This window comes from Streptopelia decaocto (genome assembly GCF_964273445.1).
Source record: "Streptopelia decaocto genome assembly, chromosome: 6".
NCBI lineage: Eukaryota > Metazoa > Chordata > Aves > Columbiformes > Columbidae > Streptopelia > Streptopelia decaocto.
Genome location: NC_138660.1, coordinates 57,056,378 through 57,077,107, shown reverse-complemented (window position 1 = coordinate 57,077,107; position 20,730 = coordinate 57,056,378). Strand labels below are relative to the sequence as shown.

The 20,730-nt window shown below is 41.9% G+C and overlaps 1 protein-coding gene across 4 annotated transcripts in view; it reads left to right on the top strand.

The window, feature by feature from the left end:
* Positions 1–20,730, top strand: part of ADCY5 (adenylate cyclase 5) — a 210,261-nt gene that overhangs the window by 137,845 nt on the left and 51,686 nt on the right. For 3 of the 4 annotated variants that reach the window (XM_082056062.1, XM_082056065.1, XM_082056064.1), the window contains exons 4-7: positions 14,368–14,479; positions 14,651–14,778; positions 18,383–18,541; positions 19,567–19,708. In XM_082056062.1, the coding sequence (XP_081912188.1) occupies positions 14,368–14,479; positions 14,651–14,778; positions 18,383–18,541; positions 19,567–19,708 (541 nt within the window). The remainder of the gene's footprint in view (positions 1–14,367; positions 14,480–14,650; positions 14,779–18,382; positions 18,542–19,566; positions 19,709–20,730) is intronic. The other variant, XM_082056063.1, reaches the window with a different exon arrangement.

Here is a 20,730-nt window from a genome sequence, read left to right as displayed (position 1 = left end):
AGCCAAATGCTGATCGATAGAACTATAATTATTCTGTTTCATTTGGAGTCTTTTGTTCTGAATTACATTCAAAACTACTGTAAGCCCCTTTGTGAGATTCTTTTTCTTTCCAGGCAAGAAAAAAGGAGTCTTTTGATTTAATAGTTCTACTTTGTTTCAGTTAAAAAGGAGAAAAAAACCCATGTTGTCCTTGCCTTTCTTCCTTAAAAATCTTCCCTTCTGCAGAATAGTGGCCAGCAGGTCACAGTTTAGGATGCCAGGTCTAATGTAGAGACAAAGTTCTGTTACAGAATAAAGATGGTAAGTGATATTCTGTCTTTAAGATCCAATACTCTTTGCCATTTTCAGCTGCAAACTGAATAAAATTTTGTTATTGAAATTGAAGGTAATTCCAAATTTCTTGCAAATCCCTTGAAGTTGTAGATGTGACTTACCTGCCCAGCTCCTTTTCCTTGAAAGTGTGCAGTGGTGGAAGAAGTAAATTGAAAGCTTAAAAACAACTGAAAAAAATATATAAAATAGTATAGGAGAAAAATTATATAAAACAAAACTATGTTTAAGGACTGCATGGTTTTGCGGAGGACGTCTGATTCTGAGAACAGCATAGGAGGTGAAAATATTTATTCATCCACTATGAAATGGCTTGTCTGCTGAGCATCATCCAGGGCTATGCTGTGATGCAGAAGCCCAGTATGGACTTCATTACCATTTATTAGATCAGTGTTTTCACTTAAATACATGCGTTCACTGGCTTATTTTAATGTGTTGCGTGTATTCTTTCATCTCTTTTTAGAATATTTTTCCTGCAGATTCAAGGATCATTTCTAGTGGAGGATCATAAAAGCTGTATTTTGTTGGTCTGTCATGTCCCACAGCTCTTTATTTTTCCATTATGTATATCAGACACAGCATTTATTCTATTACTAATGGCAAAACAAATTCTAAGTCATCTTGCTGGATAATGGGCACTGCCTAGAAACACGTCCTTGCATTTTTAGTGCCTTACACTCACAAACTCTTGTCTAAGTATCCACTGCTACCAGTCAGCACCACAGGGGAGGTTAGTGCTGGGGAATGGAGAGGCTGAGATTGACAGTTATTTCTTTAATTTGACACGGTAGCAAGGCTGATTAGAGCTCAGAAATGCCTGGCTGCTGTTACAGAAACATCCAAACAACCAGACCTGGAAGGCTGTGTCCTGCCTGCGCTGCAGAGCTGTGCAGAAGGAGCAAGCAGGGAGTGTGCAGAGACACACAAGCTCTTTGTGCTGGGAACTTCTCGCGACTGCCGGCCGTATCTGCAGGGGAATGAGTGCTATGCTTCGGCTGAGTTGCCACCCCAAACGGGCATCTTTCTGTTCCTCACTAAAATGAAAACCCAGAGAAATTAATCATTCAGTTGACATTCCAGGTGGCAGAAAGTAAAACAAAGAGGTATCGAAGATCTGGAGACACAAGCGATGAGGCATCCCATGTTCATCCAGAAGCACAGAGGATCAACCCACATGCCAGTGTAGGTTATCCAGATTCGGTTTTCCCATGTGCCAGAGGTAATTTGAGGCCGCATCTCCTAGGAGAGGCTCTAACCAAAGAAGACGTCCTCATTCTCTTTTGTTAACTCTGTTTCATTTTTTTATATAAAAGAAGCAAACCCCAGAGCAGCAGCTTGAATCCCACTGTCCCATGTCACAGAGCGCACCGTAATCAGCAGGGCAGAGCAGGGAGCTTGCTCTCTCTGCCTCTAATTATTCTGAGTATTTTATACATAATGAGCAGCTGCAGCATGAGGTCCTGAGGGCACCCTCGTTCCCAATCCAAAATAGCCTTTTGTCCAGTTCAGGCTAGATTCAGGCAGAGGAAAAATCAGATCCGTGTTTTCTCACTTCTCAGAGGGTCTTAAGAGACAGTTTCCTTACTTGGCTTCTCTCTCCATTTTCTTATATATAGCAGGCATTTGCAGAATACTAAGGAATTAAGGATGCAAATTTCTGTGTACATTTCTGTTCCTTAGAGATGTGCCAGTCTGTTGTGACAGGCCAGTCGTATTTCAGCTGGCAGGAATATGGGCTCCCAGCAAAGATTTGGCTACAGTCATGTAGCAGGCACTGTGGATACAGTACGGATGTTCTTAAATGCTGGACACATATCCTTTTTTATTGTAGCTTATTGCTTTGTCTTAGCCCTGTCTGTATTTCTTAATTAAAGTAAAAAAAAAAACAACCAACAGTGAAGTATTCCTGTAAGACACTATCACAAGGTTCAGACTGACGTGACAATTTGTCTGCTGGGTTTTCCAGCCTCAGTGGTCCTTGATTAACCAGGAGGGGCAGAGGCCAGTAGCGTCCTGGGGATGATTTGCTTTTGCCTTTGAGTGCTTTTAACTTTTTTTCAGGTTCTGTGTGTAAGGGCTCTGGTGAGCGGCTCTTGTCAGCGGGACTTTTTTTCAGTTGCATAAGGGCTGAGAAAACAGTATGTGTCTGACTCTTCCACAGTGAATGGCTTTCGAGTTTAGCCATGGCTGCAGTTATTGTGCTCTAGCTGTGACACTATAAATAAAGTTATTAACAGCAATATGTAAATGGATTTCTATTTTTGTTCCGTGTATTGTTTGCAAAATCTAGGGCAGTTATTCAGTAAGAATCATCTGCTATTTAGCACTGAGCCTACCAGCATTTGATGCTGTGTGGGCTGCTGCTTTTTTTTCCTCTCTTTCTTTCTTTCTTTGCACTGGCTTTTAGAAAATCCAACTCCTTTGCAAGTTTGTTTATTGTGGTATATAAGAAATAGAGTAGCTGTGCTAAGCATTTTCAGGCTTCCGGAGAGTGGCTCGGTACTTAAGAATAGAGAATAATCTCTTGATATCTGAACTATAGGAGCATTAAAAACAGCTACACAAACATCAAATACCACAGCTGCTATTTGGCTTAGTGCAGATCTTGCAAATTCCAGTTTGTTCAAAGACCTTCATGGTTTGTGTTCTGTTTGCATGCTCCGTTTCCTTCCGCTCCCCTCTCCATCACTCCGGATCTGCCTGACAGCCACGGGCCCTGTTCATGCTGGAAACTCGTAACAGCTGAATTCGGGCAGTTACAGTACAGCCCCCCGAGGGACAGTGTGTGGGTTTAGAAACACTTCACTACAGTCATGGCTACTCCTATCTGGAAGAGCAAATTATTCTAATCCAAGGCATCTGTTTAGAAACCTGAATGCATCTGTGTTAGGCACAGGAGCTGTGTTGCTGTTAGCATATAAACTCTATAACATATTTCACATGAGACAGTTGTTTCGAACTTCTTCCTGCTCTGCAAGTGAATTGAGCTCTGGCTTCCCCAAATCCCCAACAGGGAAAGTCCCAACCTGTTTGTCCTGTGACTCATGACCCACAATTCTCTTGCCAGCTGAGTTAGCCTGCAGATGGGCATGTGTCCTCCAAGGCACTTTAATTCCATTTCGTGCAGCTTTGTGAAAGGCCATTGCAATGCTGGGACACCAGCAAGCTGTGTCTCCAGTTTTCCTCCTTTCTTGAAGTAGCAATTACTTTCATGGAATATATAAGAGATGAATGTACAGAAGTGTTTTGAAATTGTGACATCCGCTGTTCTGAACTGAACTCAGCCTTTCAAATGCCAGGCACTTTATTTCTTTTTGTTTATTTGCTTTTAATCTTCAAGCCAAAATTGCTGCTACTGTAGTGGCATAGAAAGTAAGCAGAAATCAGCTAGACTGGTTTTGCAAAGATGTAGAAAGATCTGACACAGTAACTTTCCTCTTATTTTTATGGTCTAAGGCACATTACCATAGTATATATTTTAAGTGGTCTCTAAGGTGGATTTCTATGCTATAGAAAATGTCTGGTCAGACTCTATTGATTTTATTGTTATTAGTTCAGTGGTAAGCTAATAACTCTACAGGAACTTCATTTGGAGGTGATATTTTGTGAATATTGAGAGTAGCAAGCAAATGGCTTAGTGAAATATCTTAATGCGTTAACACAGAAATTAAATTTTCCAATGGAAAATGCAAGAGAAAAGCCATGTCTTTATATGCAGATCTATTATTCTGGTGGCGGCAATTACAGTAATTCTCTTGCAATCAAGTTAAAATTATATGCCTGCTTCATTATGAGAAGAAACCACTGATCACAAAAATCAGGAGAGATTCAATAGAAAGTTCAAAAGACTTACCTGTGCAGTGGGCAGACCTGCCTCACCACACCCCCTGCCCCAGCCTCTCAGGGGTGGGTTTTGTGTGTAAGATCCCTGGGTTCATGAGGCCAGGATTCACATTCCTGCTTTGCCATGGCTTTCCCACATGACCTGGAGCCTCTTTATGTATTTTCTTTATATACCATGCTGCTGTCTCTGCAAAATAGCATGGTGTTGCTTTCTACACCAATGACATTTCAACAATTGTGTGATGCCCATTTGAATACTTAATATGCTTAAGAAGCTAGAGATGCAATAGTCTGTTTTATTTTATAAAGAAAGTTGAGACAGAGCTGGCTAAGTAACTGATCACAAAGTCAAATGATGGGCTGCCAAAAATTAGACTCAAGCCACCTTGATAGCTACTATCTTGATCAATGTAATTAAAAAAGGGGGTGTAAATGTGTTCTGATAGTGCAGTATATAATCTGAATGCCATAAAGTAGGTTTAACATTGCACAATATCTATGAAATAATAGACATATGCAAAGTATTTGGAATATGAGGTAGGTTAGGGACTAAAGAGGTGCTTAGAATTTAATATTCCCTGTTCAAGGATGATCTTTGCATAGAAATACTCATTTAGTGAGCTCACCTTTACTCCCTTCTAAGGGGGACTGTTTTTACTGCCGATATTGATTGTATGGAATTTCATTATATTTACATTATTTCTCTATGGCAGTTGGGGTTTTCTGTGTCCCCAAAGGGAACCAAAGATAAATGTCAGCTCAAGTGCCGTTGATCGATTGTAGCGTAATGGTAGGTCACACCTCAAAAAGGAAAGAAAACCCTTAACGTTAAATTGTAGTCCTTGTAAAGTTGGGAGAACTTTACTCGTGACTTGAGGATATCTATTCATTGCTGCTTCTTATCAGGTAACGAATATTAATATAGTGTACAATAGCCAGATAACGAGTTCAATTTCCTGCAGGGTTTTTTCCTTTTCATTTAATTCCGAAATTATGGCCAGTCTCTCTTCTCACTGAAAATATCATGTGTTTTATTATTAAATTTATTATCAGGTTTGTTAATTAATAACAAGTTAATCCCTTAGTTAATAAGCTGCACTATTTTCTTTGGCCAGCCATTTTACCTTTCAGAATAGCTAACAAAGGATTATGTCTTTATTTTAAAGTTCTTCTCCACTCGCGTTGCATTGGTGGTTCTCAGAAAAGTGGCCATTACAAAGTGTGCACAGTTAAATTTCTCTATATGCTTTGGGTCCATTTCTCTTTGCAGTTTCATTGGTGTCATTTTAAAAACGCAACTGCTCGATTACATTTGAAAATACAGAAACGAGGAGGCTGAGCGTCAACTTATTGTTGGCTGTTCTAAAAAGGTCAGTAAGACTTATGTTCCTATTCTTCAGCAATCAGTTTTCCAAGCAAATGGCCACTTCAGCAGTATTGATCTTGTAAGCTCCCAAACACAAATGGTAATTGTGTATACAGAATTTCACATCACTTGTCTGTTCTCAGCTTATCCATGAAGCATTCTGCATATTTTGGTACCTGCCCTCCTTCCTCGGGGAAAAAAAGGTAACTATAGGGAAGGCATAGTTGTTCCTTAATGTTGTAAGTGATGTCATATGGAATGTTTTCATTATGTAGTGACTTTTCAGAGGGAAAAGTGGAAGAGTGCCTGACTTACAGAAATTGCAGAGTAAATAAATCATAAAAGGACAGGGCACTGAGGAAGCTAATGGAGAGAGTGAGGAAGAAGTAAGGCTAGGTAGAAATGACCGCTGCCTACAGAATTACTGCAACTTTTGGGGGTAGGGAGTATAAAAACATCATTGTTTGACTAAATATCCATGATACCGGGGAAGAACAGACAATGCAGTTTGCACAGGTACAAAGAGCTCATTCTTTTGCCATCAAAGGCCTGCACCATATATAATAGAAAGCATCCCAAACTTGATTACATGCAACTTAATCTCTGTCCCATGTGCCTGACCTGAGATATACATGTGAAACAGTTAGCTGGCTGTGCCAAAATTTATCACTCTGTTGCCTTCTCTGACAACTGATTGAATGCTGGCACACAGCCTCTCTGCAACAGGTTGTCTTCATTTTAATACTTAAGTTTTTAGTTGTAAAAGGTATAGCATGGTTTTACTTTTTAATTTTATATCCAGATCTGCATTTCAGGTTGTGTCAGAAAGGAATCTGGGTTTTATTTTGGTATTAGCTGGATCCAGCTGCAGTTTGGACAGAGGTGCCAGCTGTTTTGCTCTGATCAGGCAGATGCAGGTGAACCAGGGCTTGCACGGAGCCAAAGTGAAGATACATGGTCGGAGTCAGCAGTATGCAGGGCTGCTCTGCACCCTTCTGCAAAATGTCATGTGTATCCTTCCACTTTGCTTTCCTAAATTTTATTGGAGTTGGAATGGATTTGGCATCTTTCTCACTTTCATGCTTTTTCCTCTGACCTGAATTATTGGGAAAAAAAAAATCACATTCCCATCAATCCGTTCTTAGATACGTGAAGAAGGTCCAAAGTCCCCTCTTCTTAATAACACAAAGTTGCATTCAAGCCGCGTGGATTTTGTTTTTATGTTTGGCAGACAGCAGCATCTAATTTGGCCTCAGATGATTGAGTACTAAAATTATTTCTACTCATCTCAAAGACATCTACAACGTGCTCCACCTATAGTTTGGCTGGTAGCCACTGTCTATCTGTCTATATTTGTTTTGCCTTCTCCAAATAGTTTTTCTTCCCAAAAGGCTATTTATTACTCCTGTTTCCAGTGAAGAATCAATCTGGTTAAATATAGTCGGCTGAAATAGGAAAATCTTTAAACTCAAGATATTTAGAGGAAGAGAGTAGCAATTTTTTCATGTTTAAAATAAAACAGTGTTGATGCTCCTTCACTGTAATTAAGTTCCAGTAACTGCGGTTGCTGCTCATGCTTGTAAGCTGCAAACCTAGGAAGGTCATGCAAAAACTTTTCCATGTATGACTGGTGCAGTCTTTTCCTGCTGCCTGGTCATCTCAGGATCTTAATTTCTTCTCGTTTCCTGCATTGACAGTGAAGGACAGACCACAGGCATTGGGCTGAGGAGCACCAACCGTGGTGGAAAGTATGGTTCCATTTTTCTCTGCAGTTCTTGAGTGCCAGCAGGGCCAGGCACGCTCAGCGGGACATTCCCTGGAGCACATTGCTAATGCAGACAGAGCCGCAACCGCAATTGCTGAGAGGCTGTGTTGGAGATGTGCATCTCCCACCTGTGTCCCCCTGGCAGTTCTGACCTCCAGTAACTCTCATCTGAGTGCAAAGGTGTCTCCAGAGTCTTCTGGTCTCCTGCTTCTATGTCACCTTTTACTCTGTAACCAGTTTCAGTTGGTCTTGCAGAGTGAACAACTTCTCAAATACAGGATGTGGGTTTGGTTTACATTTTTGGCTACTTTGGAAGAGGGACAGGGGACTTTTCTGCCTTTTGCTGTAAAGGCAAAGTGAAAAGGCTCACCAGTTTCTGGGCTTTTGTTTTTGTAGGGGTTCTGTGTATGTTTCCTCCTGCCTTGCATTATTCTCTCTCTCTCAAATATTGCTTTACTTATCAGAGCACTTGTGTACATGTGCCTTCTCACCCTCTTGAGCAAGTGGGATCCAGCATGACTGATCTTAAGATGGAGCGCTGTCATGGTGCACAACAAAGTCCCACTTCCCATGGGGTGGCTGTGCCAGCCGATGTGACACAGAAGTGCTAGGGCTCAACTGAAACAACAGGTGATTTCCAATAGTAAACCACTCTTCTCTGAAATGACCGTATAAGCTTAGGAAAGATGGCATATCTTTTTACTCTTTTGTTTTGGGTTTTTTTGTTGGTTTTGTTTTGGGTTTTTTGGGTGTTGTTTTTTCCATGACTGTAGGAAAAGGAAATATTTTAACCTCTGTTCTGTCTGATATCCTGCTGTTCTGGAGAACATTTTTTCTATCTCTAAGGCTAAGACCTTAGCTTGCCACATAGATGTCTCTAGAGAGCAAGGCTGACGTGGAGTTGAGACCTGAGTTAGTCTGGAAGTAGCAAGCAGCCTTTGCCAGCCGAGTCACCGAGCTGTCACTCAGCATGGTGATCTTCATGGGCCACTTCTCCCTCCTTAGGTGGGCTTTGCTGCACTTGCACAGTTCTGTACTGCTTTACCTAGATGTGCTGCCTGACCACAGTCACTGCACCACTGTGAATTTGTCCTCAGATTGTTTTGGTTTGTCCTTCTGTGTTGCTGTTATTAAAGTCAGGAGGGAAAGAGCATTATGAGATGTTCTCACTTAGAGTTCCTGGAGACTGAAATCCTTTTTGTACATAGTGCGGGTAGAAGAGAGAGCACATACAGGAACTCCTTGTCATCCCATCCCCAAGTAGCTATAGCTAGGAAAGAAAGACTGGGTGTATCTTGGTGCCACGTCTATACTAGGGACTCCTAGATGAACTTAACACTGTGCAGCTGCAGCTGGAAAATAACTCCTGGGCTTGCAGTGCTGTTGGGAAAGTAGCTTTTAAACAGATAGCCAAGTACAAAAATTGACTAATTTCCCAAATTGCTCAAGAGATTATCCCACCTTGAAGATACTCAAAAGATATCTGAACATAGTCTTGATCTGGTTACCTCTTCTAGGTGGCTCTGCTTGAGCAGAGAGTTGGACAAGATGCCTTCCAGAGGTCCCTTCCAACCCAAACCATTCTGTGAAAGCCTATTTGGTGTTAAGGGCTCAACCAAGCCCTTCAACTGAGAGTTTTGTCATCTTCATCCCAATCCATCCTTCTTTCTTCTTCCCTGTTCATAGTATGACTTAATGACATGTGACACAAATAACAGTGGATGGTGTTATAAAATAAGTAGCACCCTGAGACGCTGTCCTCACCAATTAGCCTAGTGAATTCACTGACACAGGCAGACTGTGTCTACAGCAAACAGCTTTTTCTTGTTACATCTTTGCTCATGAATGCAAATTAGTGAGCATGTATTTAGTGAAAAATGATTATTTTATTATGCTGCCTTAACTTTTTCCTCTCTTGTAGGTAGTGTTCATTGCAGCAAAACACCATGGCTTTGGTTCACACGCAGTCAGATGCACTTTGCTGTTTTTACAAGTCATTAGAGCTCACTGACTCTGGGGTTTTGTTCTGTTTCCCATGCAGTGCCTGTGGTGTTCAGTTTCCAGTAACACATGGTGTTTATATTCATGACTGGCATTACCGTTGTGATGGTGATAGGGTTTGTGTTTCTTGCCTTGCTTGATTTATGTTGTGGCTGGCGTGCATGGCACGCACATGTCTCAAAATAGAACACAACTGTTTTTTTGTTTTTGCGTTAGAAATACGGATGATTTAATTTAGTGTTTTGGATAATCCTGCATTTGCAGGGAAACCTGTGTTATGTCCCTTCTTTGATAACTCTGTTAGCTTCAGATATTTAAGGCTACATTTCAAAATCACTTTCTGTAGGTGTGCATGGTTTCTAAATTTCTCATGTGGGTTTCCTGCTTCCCACTTTGTCCTTGGCTCTTCCTACTCCTTTCACTGTTCTTTGCTTTCTGCCAAGATCTGTCCCCTTCCCTCACTCTTGCTAAGAACCATCGTCTTTGCCATCTAAAAGATCATTTGATGATTCTGCCTCAAGGCAAGTTAACAGTGCAGTCAAAGCACGGATTTACCTGAATTTCAGGAGCTAGTTTTAAATGACCTGCAGTGGTAGGACCCAAGGTGCAGTGGGATGGACCTGGGTATGGACTTCGAAAGCAGCCCAGGCTGGGCAGGCTCACACTGCTGATCTCCGGGGTGTTGCACTGAGACTTCTGCTGGTACCTGAGCTGTCTGTCTGTGTGCATCTTAACTATTCTGTGAATGAATTACAGACCAAAAAAATGGGAAAGCTAAGCTCAGCGCTTCAGGAATTTTCTCATCTTGGCTCTGCACCTTAGCTGCTCCTCTTTCCATTTAACTTCTTGTTGGCTTTGCAGCTATGTGAAGCACTCTGCAAAAAGCATCTAGGCATGCTGCTCATGGACGTCTTGCAGTCCACAGTGGTGGTGGTGTTTTGGGTAAGGGCCAAGCTCAGGTACAGGCTGGCATCCTGGTGGCAGCGGGACCTGTGTGCCCAGCCTGCCTTATGCGGCCTAGCTGCCCCAGTTCCTTGGGTTCAGGGATGCTCCAGTCTGTGCATCCGCCTGTCTAGCCCCCTTCCTGGGTCTTGGGTAAGAGCAAGCAAGTACCAGGCTGGTCCCTAAGCAGAGGGAAGGATGGTGGGATCTGGAAGCTACCCAAGCTCCTTTTCATCTTTCTTCCCTGCCAGCATCACGAGCCACACAGGGCAACAGGCACAAAACTGAGTTTGGCTTGTACAGCTCTGAAATCGTGAGCCAGTCCTTGCTGGAAATAGGAGCTGAAATAGGAGCTTAGGAAAGTATTCACCCCTACCCTATAACACAATTTGTGGTACTTTTCAACCAAAATTAAACAGAAATAATTTTTTTAAAAACTTACAAAATGAATGATAACTTGTCTGTCTTTCCCAGAAATAAACCATTTTTTGTCTTTTTTTGAGGTCATACCCTGGTTGCTGCTGGACAAAACCCAATCAGATGGTAAATCTGAAGGCAGTGACAGAGTGGAAAATATATCAAGAGCTCTGAAGCCATTACAGCATTTTAATTACATGCTAAACTGTTTTTTCCACAAAGCACTAGCCTTCCAGATGAAGGGACTGGGACCCAGGGCTGATCATAGTTGCTGATGCCCAGACTGCAGATCATGTGGTCAATCCCTTCCAGTCAACCACTGCCTTACTTATCTCACGACATTTCATAGCTATAATAATTATTTCATTTGACCTTTTGTTGACCAGTGTCATTTACCCCACATTTTGGCACAAGAAAGGCCTATTACTGGCATTGTGTTCCCACCAACAAGGAAATGCCTTCCCCTCTGAAGACTGACAGATAGTTGGCTTGAGTTGTGCCCTCCATCGCAGTCATCCATCACTATCGTCCTTTAATAAAATCTATCCATTGCTAAGAGGAGTCTGACATGAAAGACTGAAGTGTGGAGTGAGGACCCAAGGGGAGTGAGGAAGCTGTGTGTTTAAACTCTAAGGTTCCAAGTCTGGATAAGATGCACTGGCAGGACTGGGAGATGCTCCTGCAACCTCACTGCATGCGTGTTGCATGTGTAAGGAGATACAGGACGCTTTGTTTTTAAAGAAAACTCTGACTTAACACAAGATGAGGATCACGTGCTGTTCCCTGATTGCTGCCATAAGAGAAATCTACTTTTTTCATAGCTGCTTCTGGGCTGCTAGGTATTTTACAGGGAGAAGGCTGAATTTAAGGGTTACTTGGGCTAATAACAAAAGGAACAGAAGCAGCATGGCACAGCACCACGTACACTGGTCCACATTCCTTCCTTCTGGGTCATTAGCAGAGCAGGGAGAGATAAACCTGGTTGTTGTCTCTGTTGCTGGAGCTGCAGCGTCAGCAGGAGTGTATGGAGTGAACAGATTAGGCAGGAGAAGTAAAATGTGATTTAGTGGCTTTCAGAGCTCTCTGTTGAGAGCAGAGGACAGAGAGGCTTCAGGCTGGGCTCCTGTTTGCAAGGGCTGTTTTCTATGACGGTCGTATGCTGTTCTTTCTTCAGTCTCCTGCCACAAATGTGTCTTTCTCCCTCTCTGTCTTCAGTTCCTACATCACTGCTCTGTCCTCTGCCATCTCCCGCATGGTCTTTTCCATGCCCCAATGAGGTTTTCCATCCCCTGCAGCCTGATTACATCATTTGCCTGGTTGAAAATATTGCTTTGATTTAACTTCTAGGATGTCTGATCCATTTATCTGGCATGACAGTAATGGCAAATGGAGGAGGCAACTTTCAGTCATTGATCCATGTTCATTAGGACGCTGTGCTAGCACTAGTTTTCTGAATGAGGCATGAGAAGGCTCAGGGCATCCCTGTGTAGGATTTACAGATACACCCTTTGCTGTCTGACCCTCAGAGCAGCAGTTGCTCTGTACTCCTGTTATAACACAGGACTGTTACAACACACACACACACAAGTAGAGTGTGAACATGCCCACGAGTGAGGAATTTGCACTTTGCCCCTTGCTGGAAGAAGAACATGCTTATAAGAAGATACATTTTGTTACTGCCACAAAAACTGGAGACATTTCCTACTTGTATATTGCATATTAAAACATACTTAAGTTGCTTAGCCAGCAATACAGAGATCTCTAAGATTGCAGTTGGTTTCAACTGTATTTCTTTGGGAAGTTTACTTTTATTTGTGAATATGTGAAAGCTTGATTTATTTTTTGTGTGTTTTCTTAAGTGCTTTGGGTTTTTTTATTCAGACATCCCTGCATTCCTCTCTTGCTTTTTTCTTGTACATTTTGGTTTCAGTCTGACTAACAAAGAAATACTTAATGCAATATGTTCGGTTGATGATTTATTGGAGTTAAAATGTAGAAGGAAAATATGAAAATCATGCCAGAATTGAAATGTGTTTCAGGATTTTTGCAAAAAAAATGCTTGTGAAAATATTTTTGTTGTCTTTGCTTTCCGTCTGAAGACATTTCAGGGAATTCCAACAGAAAACATAGGCTCTGCAATTTGCTGAAAACATGTTGTAGTTTTATTTTACAAATAAGAAACAGTTCCAAAATGCTTGTCATTTACACTTGTAATTTTTCTTCCTATACAAATATGGCTTGATGCAATAATCAACTTCAAAAAAGAAATCAACTACTGGATAAATATTCCAACATACAAGTATAGCTTATTAATGTTATGTTTATATAAATGAGTGTGCATATATACATTTTATCTTAGACCTATGTAGACAGTCTGGTGCTTATTTTGCTGGATAGTTTTAAATTTAGCATAATGACTGTGTGTGCAAATCAGTATTTTCGATGTTGTCATTATCAATGAGACAGAATCTTTTTCTAGTGAAAAAGAAATAATAATCTTCGCAGTACAACATTGAGATTGAAATCAAGGAATCATTATAAATACTTGTGATTCAAATACTGGTGTTTTCAAAACCGTCCAGGCTGCTTTCAGAGGGCTGTCCTGGTCCGTCCTGGCCAGATGGGGTGACTGGCCTTCCCTGTTGCAGTAGCAGAGCTTTGGCTCACTTGGCAAGGGCTGCACGTCCCTGGGCAGAAGCTGGGTGCTGCCTGCTCGCAGCCTTGCCGAGAGGAGCTCCCAAGCACCGCAGGTGTATGTTCTTGTAGTGTTTCAGGGGCTAAGCCAGCTGGAAGGTATGGTACAAATGGGAGGTTTCATTTCTGTACTTCTTTAGAAGCTGAGCAAAAAGAAAAAAAAGCAATGAGTGGGAAGCGTACACAGCTGAATAGAGTAGAGCAAAACAGTGTAGATTTCCTTCTCCAGTGAATGAAGAGTAGAAAACCCTGACAGCAAGTCTTGCTCGGGACAGCCAAGTGTGTGACGGCACATCCAGCCAGCCCTGCAGCACCCAAACCTTCGCCCCAGCACCGTGGGTGCCATCGCGCCTGGCGCTGTGCCTCTGTAGCACTGCAGGAACGTGGCTGCCCGGCACAGGGCAGGGGCTGCGGTGCACGTGTGGAAGCGGAGCACCAAAGCGGGGGAGAAAGCTGTGGTAGGCAGGTTGGGGTTATTCACTAGAGAGGGACATCATTTTGTGGCTGCACTTTGGCCGCAGGGGAAGCGGGCAGAAGAGCGTGGTTTTCAACAGCAGAGCTAGGAGACAGGCGATGTTATTGAGCCGAGAGGTTGAGGAATGTGAACAAAATGGGTAAGTGTTGATTTTATAGCTGAGCTAATTGGGTCACTGTGTAGGAGTGCCTTGTTGTTAATGACATCTGATAGCATTATCATGCCACCACCTCCTCCCAGCGTACTGTAAATTTTCTGGACATGGGGCAGGAGTGGGGGTTAGAAGTCCTGGGGGGGTTTTCTCACCCTTTCTAGTCTCTGGAGGGGATGAGGTAATGCCCCTCAGGGCTTTACATGTGATAGAGCCTGTAGCGTTAGGTGGCATCAGGGGTGCTCATCTCCTTGCTGCTATAGGGCTGGGATACCCCTACATGCCTCCCCATCCCTGGACTTCTACCCCAAGACTTACGCAAGTATCAGTGACAAATTTTGTGACACTTTCATTTTTTTTCTTCTCTTCTTTTTTTTCCCAAGCATCCTCTTTGCAGACATAGAGGGTTTCACAAGTCTGGCCTCCCAGTGCACTGCTCAGGAGCTGGTCATGACGCTGAACGAGCTCTTTGCCAGATTTGATAAGCTAGCAGCTGTAAGTTTTCTGTTATAATTTTGATTATTTTTTTTTCATGTTGCAAGAATTACATACTGTGCTGGTTGACTGGATTTTTGTGAATATTCACTGCCCTAAAAGGCAAGCTATTGCAAGCATGAATATAAGCTGAATACTTCTCCTTTATTATTGTTATTATTATTATTTTAGGACAACCACTGTTTACGTATCAAGATCTTGGGAGATTGCTATTACTGTGTGTCTGGGTTGCCAGAAGCAAGAGCTGACCATGCACACTGCTGTGTTGAAATGGGAATGGATATGATAGAGGCCATCTCGTAAGTATCATATTCCCCATGGAGAACTTCAGAAGAAATAGTAAGTAGATTCTCTTTCCTGTCAGGTCATCCTTATATTAGTAGCAAGGTAGCCAAACCAGGCAACTGATGCCAGCAAAAAGGAAGACCAGCTGGAACAAGAAAACACAATGCAGTAAAGGTTTGACAGCAGAAGGGCAGACACTTGAGTCTGTTAGAGCCACGTGGGTATCAAAGCTCAGTCTCCTGATGAGAAAGGCAAAGGTTACTGCAATTACTGGAAGTCTCATTCCCAAAGGAGGATTCCAATGAATTACAGAATTGTGATATCGGAAGATTAATAATAACTTTATTACATTTCAGTCACTCTTCACTTATCTGTCTTTAAACCGGCTTCTTTTTCACCTTGCAATTCTTCTGCTAAGGTCTGTCTTGTCTAGTTTAACTAATCTTTCTGCATGTGTCCCCATGCCAAAAAGGTGAGATTCAAGACTTTCTAACTTCATTTAAATTAATTATTGAGAAAGGGCATGAAGTTGTTCTGGTACAGACTGGAACAGATCCATGGTGCTTTTTCCTTTATTTCTGCTTACTTCCTCATCTTTATTTTTTTCTTTTAAAACTGTTCTGAAGCTTTGCCTGCTTCTGAGATCAGACTAGAAATCCTGTGTTTGTCCAGACCATTCCTGTCTTTAGAGAGTAACAGACATGAGACTCACGTCTAGTTATATGACTTGGAGAATTGCAGACATCGAATATTGTTTGCATCAGATACGAACTTTCAGAGGCCAATTGGTTCGCAATTCAGGGAGGGAAGATTAATTTGGTCATCTCGAGCATATGCAAGTTTAGACACAACGTTCGGTCAGCTTTTGATGGTAACTGAGCAGACCTTAATATCTACACCATCCCTGCTACACAGGGACTCTGTCTCTTTTTCCCTTCTCTTCTAGTTTTTTATTTTATGAACACATCTTCTAAAGTATCAGTGGTACCAAGAGAGAAGCGGAAGATCTCTATGCAGTTCTCCTCTCATTCCATTCAGTAAATTGATGGAGTTGCTACTTCATCTCGATAAAAACTAAAGCTGCCTATTTGCTGAGCTTGACATAGTTCATCCTTACCATTTGAATTTCTGCAAGGACGTGAATGCACACTTTTCAGCCCCACTTGCATAACACAGATACGTGGTTTGAAAAGCGGTGTTTTCAGCTGGGAGAGCCCATTCAGAGGGCAGTACACAGAAGCATTCCCATGCTTTGTATACAGTGTACACTGTCAGGACTTCCTACCTTTACTTGCCTGGTTTTAAACTCTATTGCTTTGCACCAGTCTCCTTTTGGGGTTTGTATGCAAAATGCAAAATAAAAGCAGTTGCAAGTAACTAGTTTTCAGTAGCCCTTGAAAGGATGCCATTTCTTCCACATGAAGTACAATTAAGTGGCAGGTGACCAAGTGTCTTGTCAAACACAGGAAGCAGCAATTCTTAGCCACCAGCCCCACAAAGAAGGCATTGTGTAGATTGCTCAGAAAGGTCTCGTTTTCTGCAGTAGTTGGCCTGATGAAATCCAGAGACCTTGGCACTGTGTAATCCCCCACAAGGAGTGTAGCACCAGGATGTCTAGACTTCATTGATTAACTGCAACCCACCTTACCTTGAAATAAACATGGAGTTCTAGTGCACTCAGTGTTTGTTTACAAATAGCTCTTCAGCAGCCTTTAAATCTTGTTTCCCACTCGATCTATAATGAATGCATTTAACAATCTTATCTCTTAATAAGTCTGGAAGGTGACTCTGTTCTCACTACCTCTACTTCCCCCCCACCTCCTCCTCTGCTAAGGATCAAGATAAGAGGTTTCACAATTAAGGTAACCAATAGCTACTGAACATTTGATTTCAGGTAACAAACAGCTGCTGAACATTTGATTGCTGGCTTCCCTAACACTGGGCCCTGCCCGTAGGCTGATTTCATCTGTGCATAATAACAGCAGGGAGTGTTACCCCAGATTGGAAAGATAGAATTTTATTAACTGTACTGCTAGTATAAATGAACTTTAAAAAAAAATTAAGTTAACAAAGAATATTTAATTTGTCTATAAAGGATAACCAAACCCATTTGTTTGCTGTGAAGTCTGGAGAAAGTCACCTTCTCATTGGCTACTTGGAGAAGTTCCCTGGTCTTGTATCAGTAACGTGGCTTGGCAGAGGGTGCAGTGGGGTTTGTAGCAGTCGTGCAGCATGTTCTTCCTCCCTCCCCAGTGCTGTATCCACACTGCAGCTGCTGTTCTCCATGCAAGGGTTATGGCTGCAGTGACCCCAGTTCCTGTTGCTTTCCCAAGTGTTGTGGTTGGAGCCCTGTGGCACCTTTACCCATATGCAGCTTCCCTGCCCTGCTAGAGGATCTCTGCTTCTTGTTAATAAAAATAATGAATATCACTTCAGCAAGTAGATAGTGAAACACAAGATAGGGAGTGTAAGGAAAAAGGAACTGTAAGAGGGTAGGATCTGTTTCAACAAGAAGTCACCTTGAACAGTCCTTTAAGGGAAATATTACACTGTGAGGAGCGAATTGGAGTCCAGGATTAGTCTATTTTTAATCATTCATTAATAACTAAAGCTTAAATATTAGATCTGTGTTGATGTTAGGAAGCTGGGAGGATACCTGTCCAGAGGATGTTATCCTAGATAAGTAGGACTAGGTGAAGCTGAAAACCAAAGAGGTTGAAATCTGATAGGTACAACTTAATGCTGCAAGGAAGTAACAACTCAAAGGAAAGGACTGTGGTATGTGATATAGGTGAAATTTCTGGTGAAATATGGACATTCTGGGAATTATGTGATCAGCAATAATGATAAGCAGAGTTGTTCTGATGGCCTCGTCAAGACTTTCCCCTACCCACATTCCTAAATATATTTTCCATGTGAACAGCTCTTGAAGTTAACTTTTGCCCTAAAAGGGCAAAACCCACAAAGTATTCCAGCAGTCAACTTGGGAGTAAGAAGAGCATCCAAAACCTCATTAAAATCAGAGCTTGAGTATTTGTAACTGCCTGTTTGAAGTGACTGCAATAGATGTGGTTCTCTGGTTTTGCTGCTCTGACTGCAGCTGTAAGCCCCGTTCAAGCTTTCCAACTGCAGTGGGGTATTTCACACACATATCGTATTTCATCTGTGGAGGAGCTGATGCTCGGTGCCATGCAGATGAATTAAGATCTCTGAAATCATTTCCTTTTTCTCTTTGCAACATGCTATTACTCTTAATGAGGTTGAGTGCTGGCAGGTTACGTCCAGCTTTGGTATGGAGATCAGAGACCAGCACTTTATTCCTTTTACTGCCTCAAAGATTTTTTTTTAATGAGTTCTCATCTTGACCATGAGTTCAGAGTATGTGGATTTACTCCAAAGGCTCCCCTTTCTAATTAGTGCTCTGTTTGGCCAGCCAGAGCAGTACAGCCAGTCTGGTTTAGTTTTGTTGTCCTGTTGTTGTGGACGAGCAGCACCATGTGTCTGCTTGAATAATTTATGGGTCATTATGGATTTTTGTGTTATAGGTGCAAGTTTGTTCCACTGACTACAACCATGCAGTTCTTTGTGATGCCCTTTTTTACCCATATCTCTTTTCAGATTAGTCCGGGAGGTAACGGGAGTAAATGTCAACATGAGGGTTGGAATCCACAGCGGGAGAGTTCACTGCGGGGTCTTGGGCCTTAGGAAATGGCAGTTCGATGTGTGGTCCAACGACGTTACATTAGCCAACCACATGGAAGCAGGGGGCAAAGCTGGGTAAGTTGCTTCATCAGAGCTGTCGCATTAACCCATGTGTTGTTCTGTCTCTGACATGTCACAGTGAGGTGAGGAAACAGGAGACAGACATTCAGAGATTCTGTATGTCTGCTGTAAAATGAACTGTGGTTGTAGTGTTTTAAGCATGTGCAAATGTTAGCAAGGTTATTCTGTTCCATGTCTACATGTCCTTGGTTACAGAAAGTCTACAAAATCCCAAGATGGGCATATCCTTCTGTGGTAAGAACTGAATTCCTTCTCTGCAAAATAAAGCTGACAGATTAACAGAAGTGAGCACGTCTGTGCGAACACTAGCAGAGCTGCTCATGGTTACAAAGACATGTGACAATATGTTAGCAGTGTTTCCTGGAGAGCATCCCAGCTATCGATGGATGTTGCATGAAGTGTTGTTTCAGACCAGCCTTTTGTTTTGAAACGTTCCTGTGAGAGGGCAGAATTGGTTCTTGTTTCATTGCTGTATGGATCAACTGAAGACTGAGTTGCTGCCAAGCTGACTCTGTGAGATAATTTTTCTATGTGGATCTCCACTTTTTCTCTGCTCTGGAAGAAAGCATAAGACTATAGTACTTTTAACATACCTCTACAAGGCGCTCTTGTACCAGAGTGATTAATGTGATACAGCATATATTGCTACAGTGAATATTACACTGTCTGCTGAGTAGACATGTCCTTGTGAAGGGCCTGTGTTTGCCAAAAAACTATATCTGCTGTGTGTTAGAGCAAAGTGAATAAAAGGTTGAGTGCTTTATATCTAAGGAGGTGCTTATAAGTGGATCTGTAGCATGCTTAACATGAACAATTCTCTCTTTAAGAAAATGCTTCCTGGCCTGCTTCCTTTAAAGCAGATTAAACTCCCGTACTACATCTATAAGAGTGGTGGCATCGCTAAAGAAACTGGGTTTTATTGCTGGTTTGTTCCAGTACATGGAACCTGTCACTGACAGGTTTTTAGGTGGTAACTTTTCAGAGCCTACAAAACTGGCTTGTTTTTTGTCTCATTCAAGGCGCATCCACATAACAAAGGCAACCCTGAACTATCTCAATGGAGACTATGAGGTGGAGCTGGGCTTTGGAGGGGAACGCAATGCTTACCTGAAGGAGCACAGCATTGAGACCTTCTTGATTGTACGGTGCAGCCAGAAACGGGTAAGACCAAATGTTGGGTTTAGATACTTTTAATAACTAGACAGTTTCCAGCACACTGAAGTAGAGTGAACACCAGCCTTTACTAATGAGTGAGTTGACTACCTGACCTTCAGTGACAAAAAATCCTGTTTCACTGTCCTCTTCCTGAACTATTGCATGTGTAGAAGGGAGTGTAGCCACCTTCTGCGTAAGGTTTCTGCACCGAGTACTTTCTAGTTCCGTCAAAGAAACTGTCCTGAGTTGTTCTCGTAATCATTTTGAAAAATGTTGTTAATACAGATATGTATTTTTTCAATGAAATTTGATACTTGTACAAGTTCTTAAAACAATAGATTAAAACCACAAAGACCTCTTCTCTGTCAGATTACAGACTGAGGTGTTTTTGTCCAACTGCTCACTATATTACCATGAACACAGAGACTAGAGCAGTTCTTGCCATTACTTGTCAGCCTCTTTCTGAAGATGGGAAAATCTGGCCCGCTGTGATGATCGATAATCACTGTGACAGTGGGATGAGATCATACCTACTGCTATGACACAGGTCAGGCTGCACAAAATAAGGCTATTAGGGCATTGCTGACTTGTACTTGAGTCAAGTCAAATTCCAGTGGACTTCAGCCAATATATTGTCTTTTTGTGACACTGTCAATAACAGAAAATAGGTTGATATTGTCACTACTTTGTATTATTTTAAATAATGCTAGACTGTAATACTAGAAAAAGAGCTTTTTTTATCATCTAGTCAAGCCTAGCCAGTAATATTTCTCTAAGTAATTTCTGCATTAGAGACACTACTTTGCTATTCACAGCATGGGCAAGTGTATAAAGATTGGCCTGATTTGAAAATAATTCCAAATATTTCTGAATCTAAGACCAATTAAACCTTCCCACAGCTCTAAATATGACAACCATGAGATTAAGTGAATTTGTGTTTGTGACATGTTCCAATAGCATGGTTGATTTGAATAACTATAACACCTATGCAGAAATACTTCACTACCATTGCCTCACTTCCTGAGAGA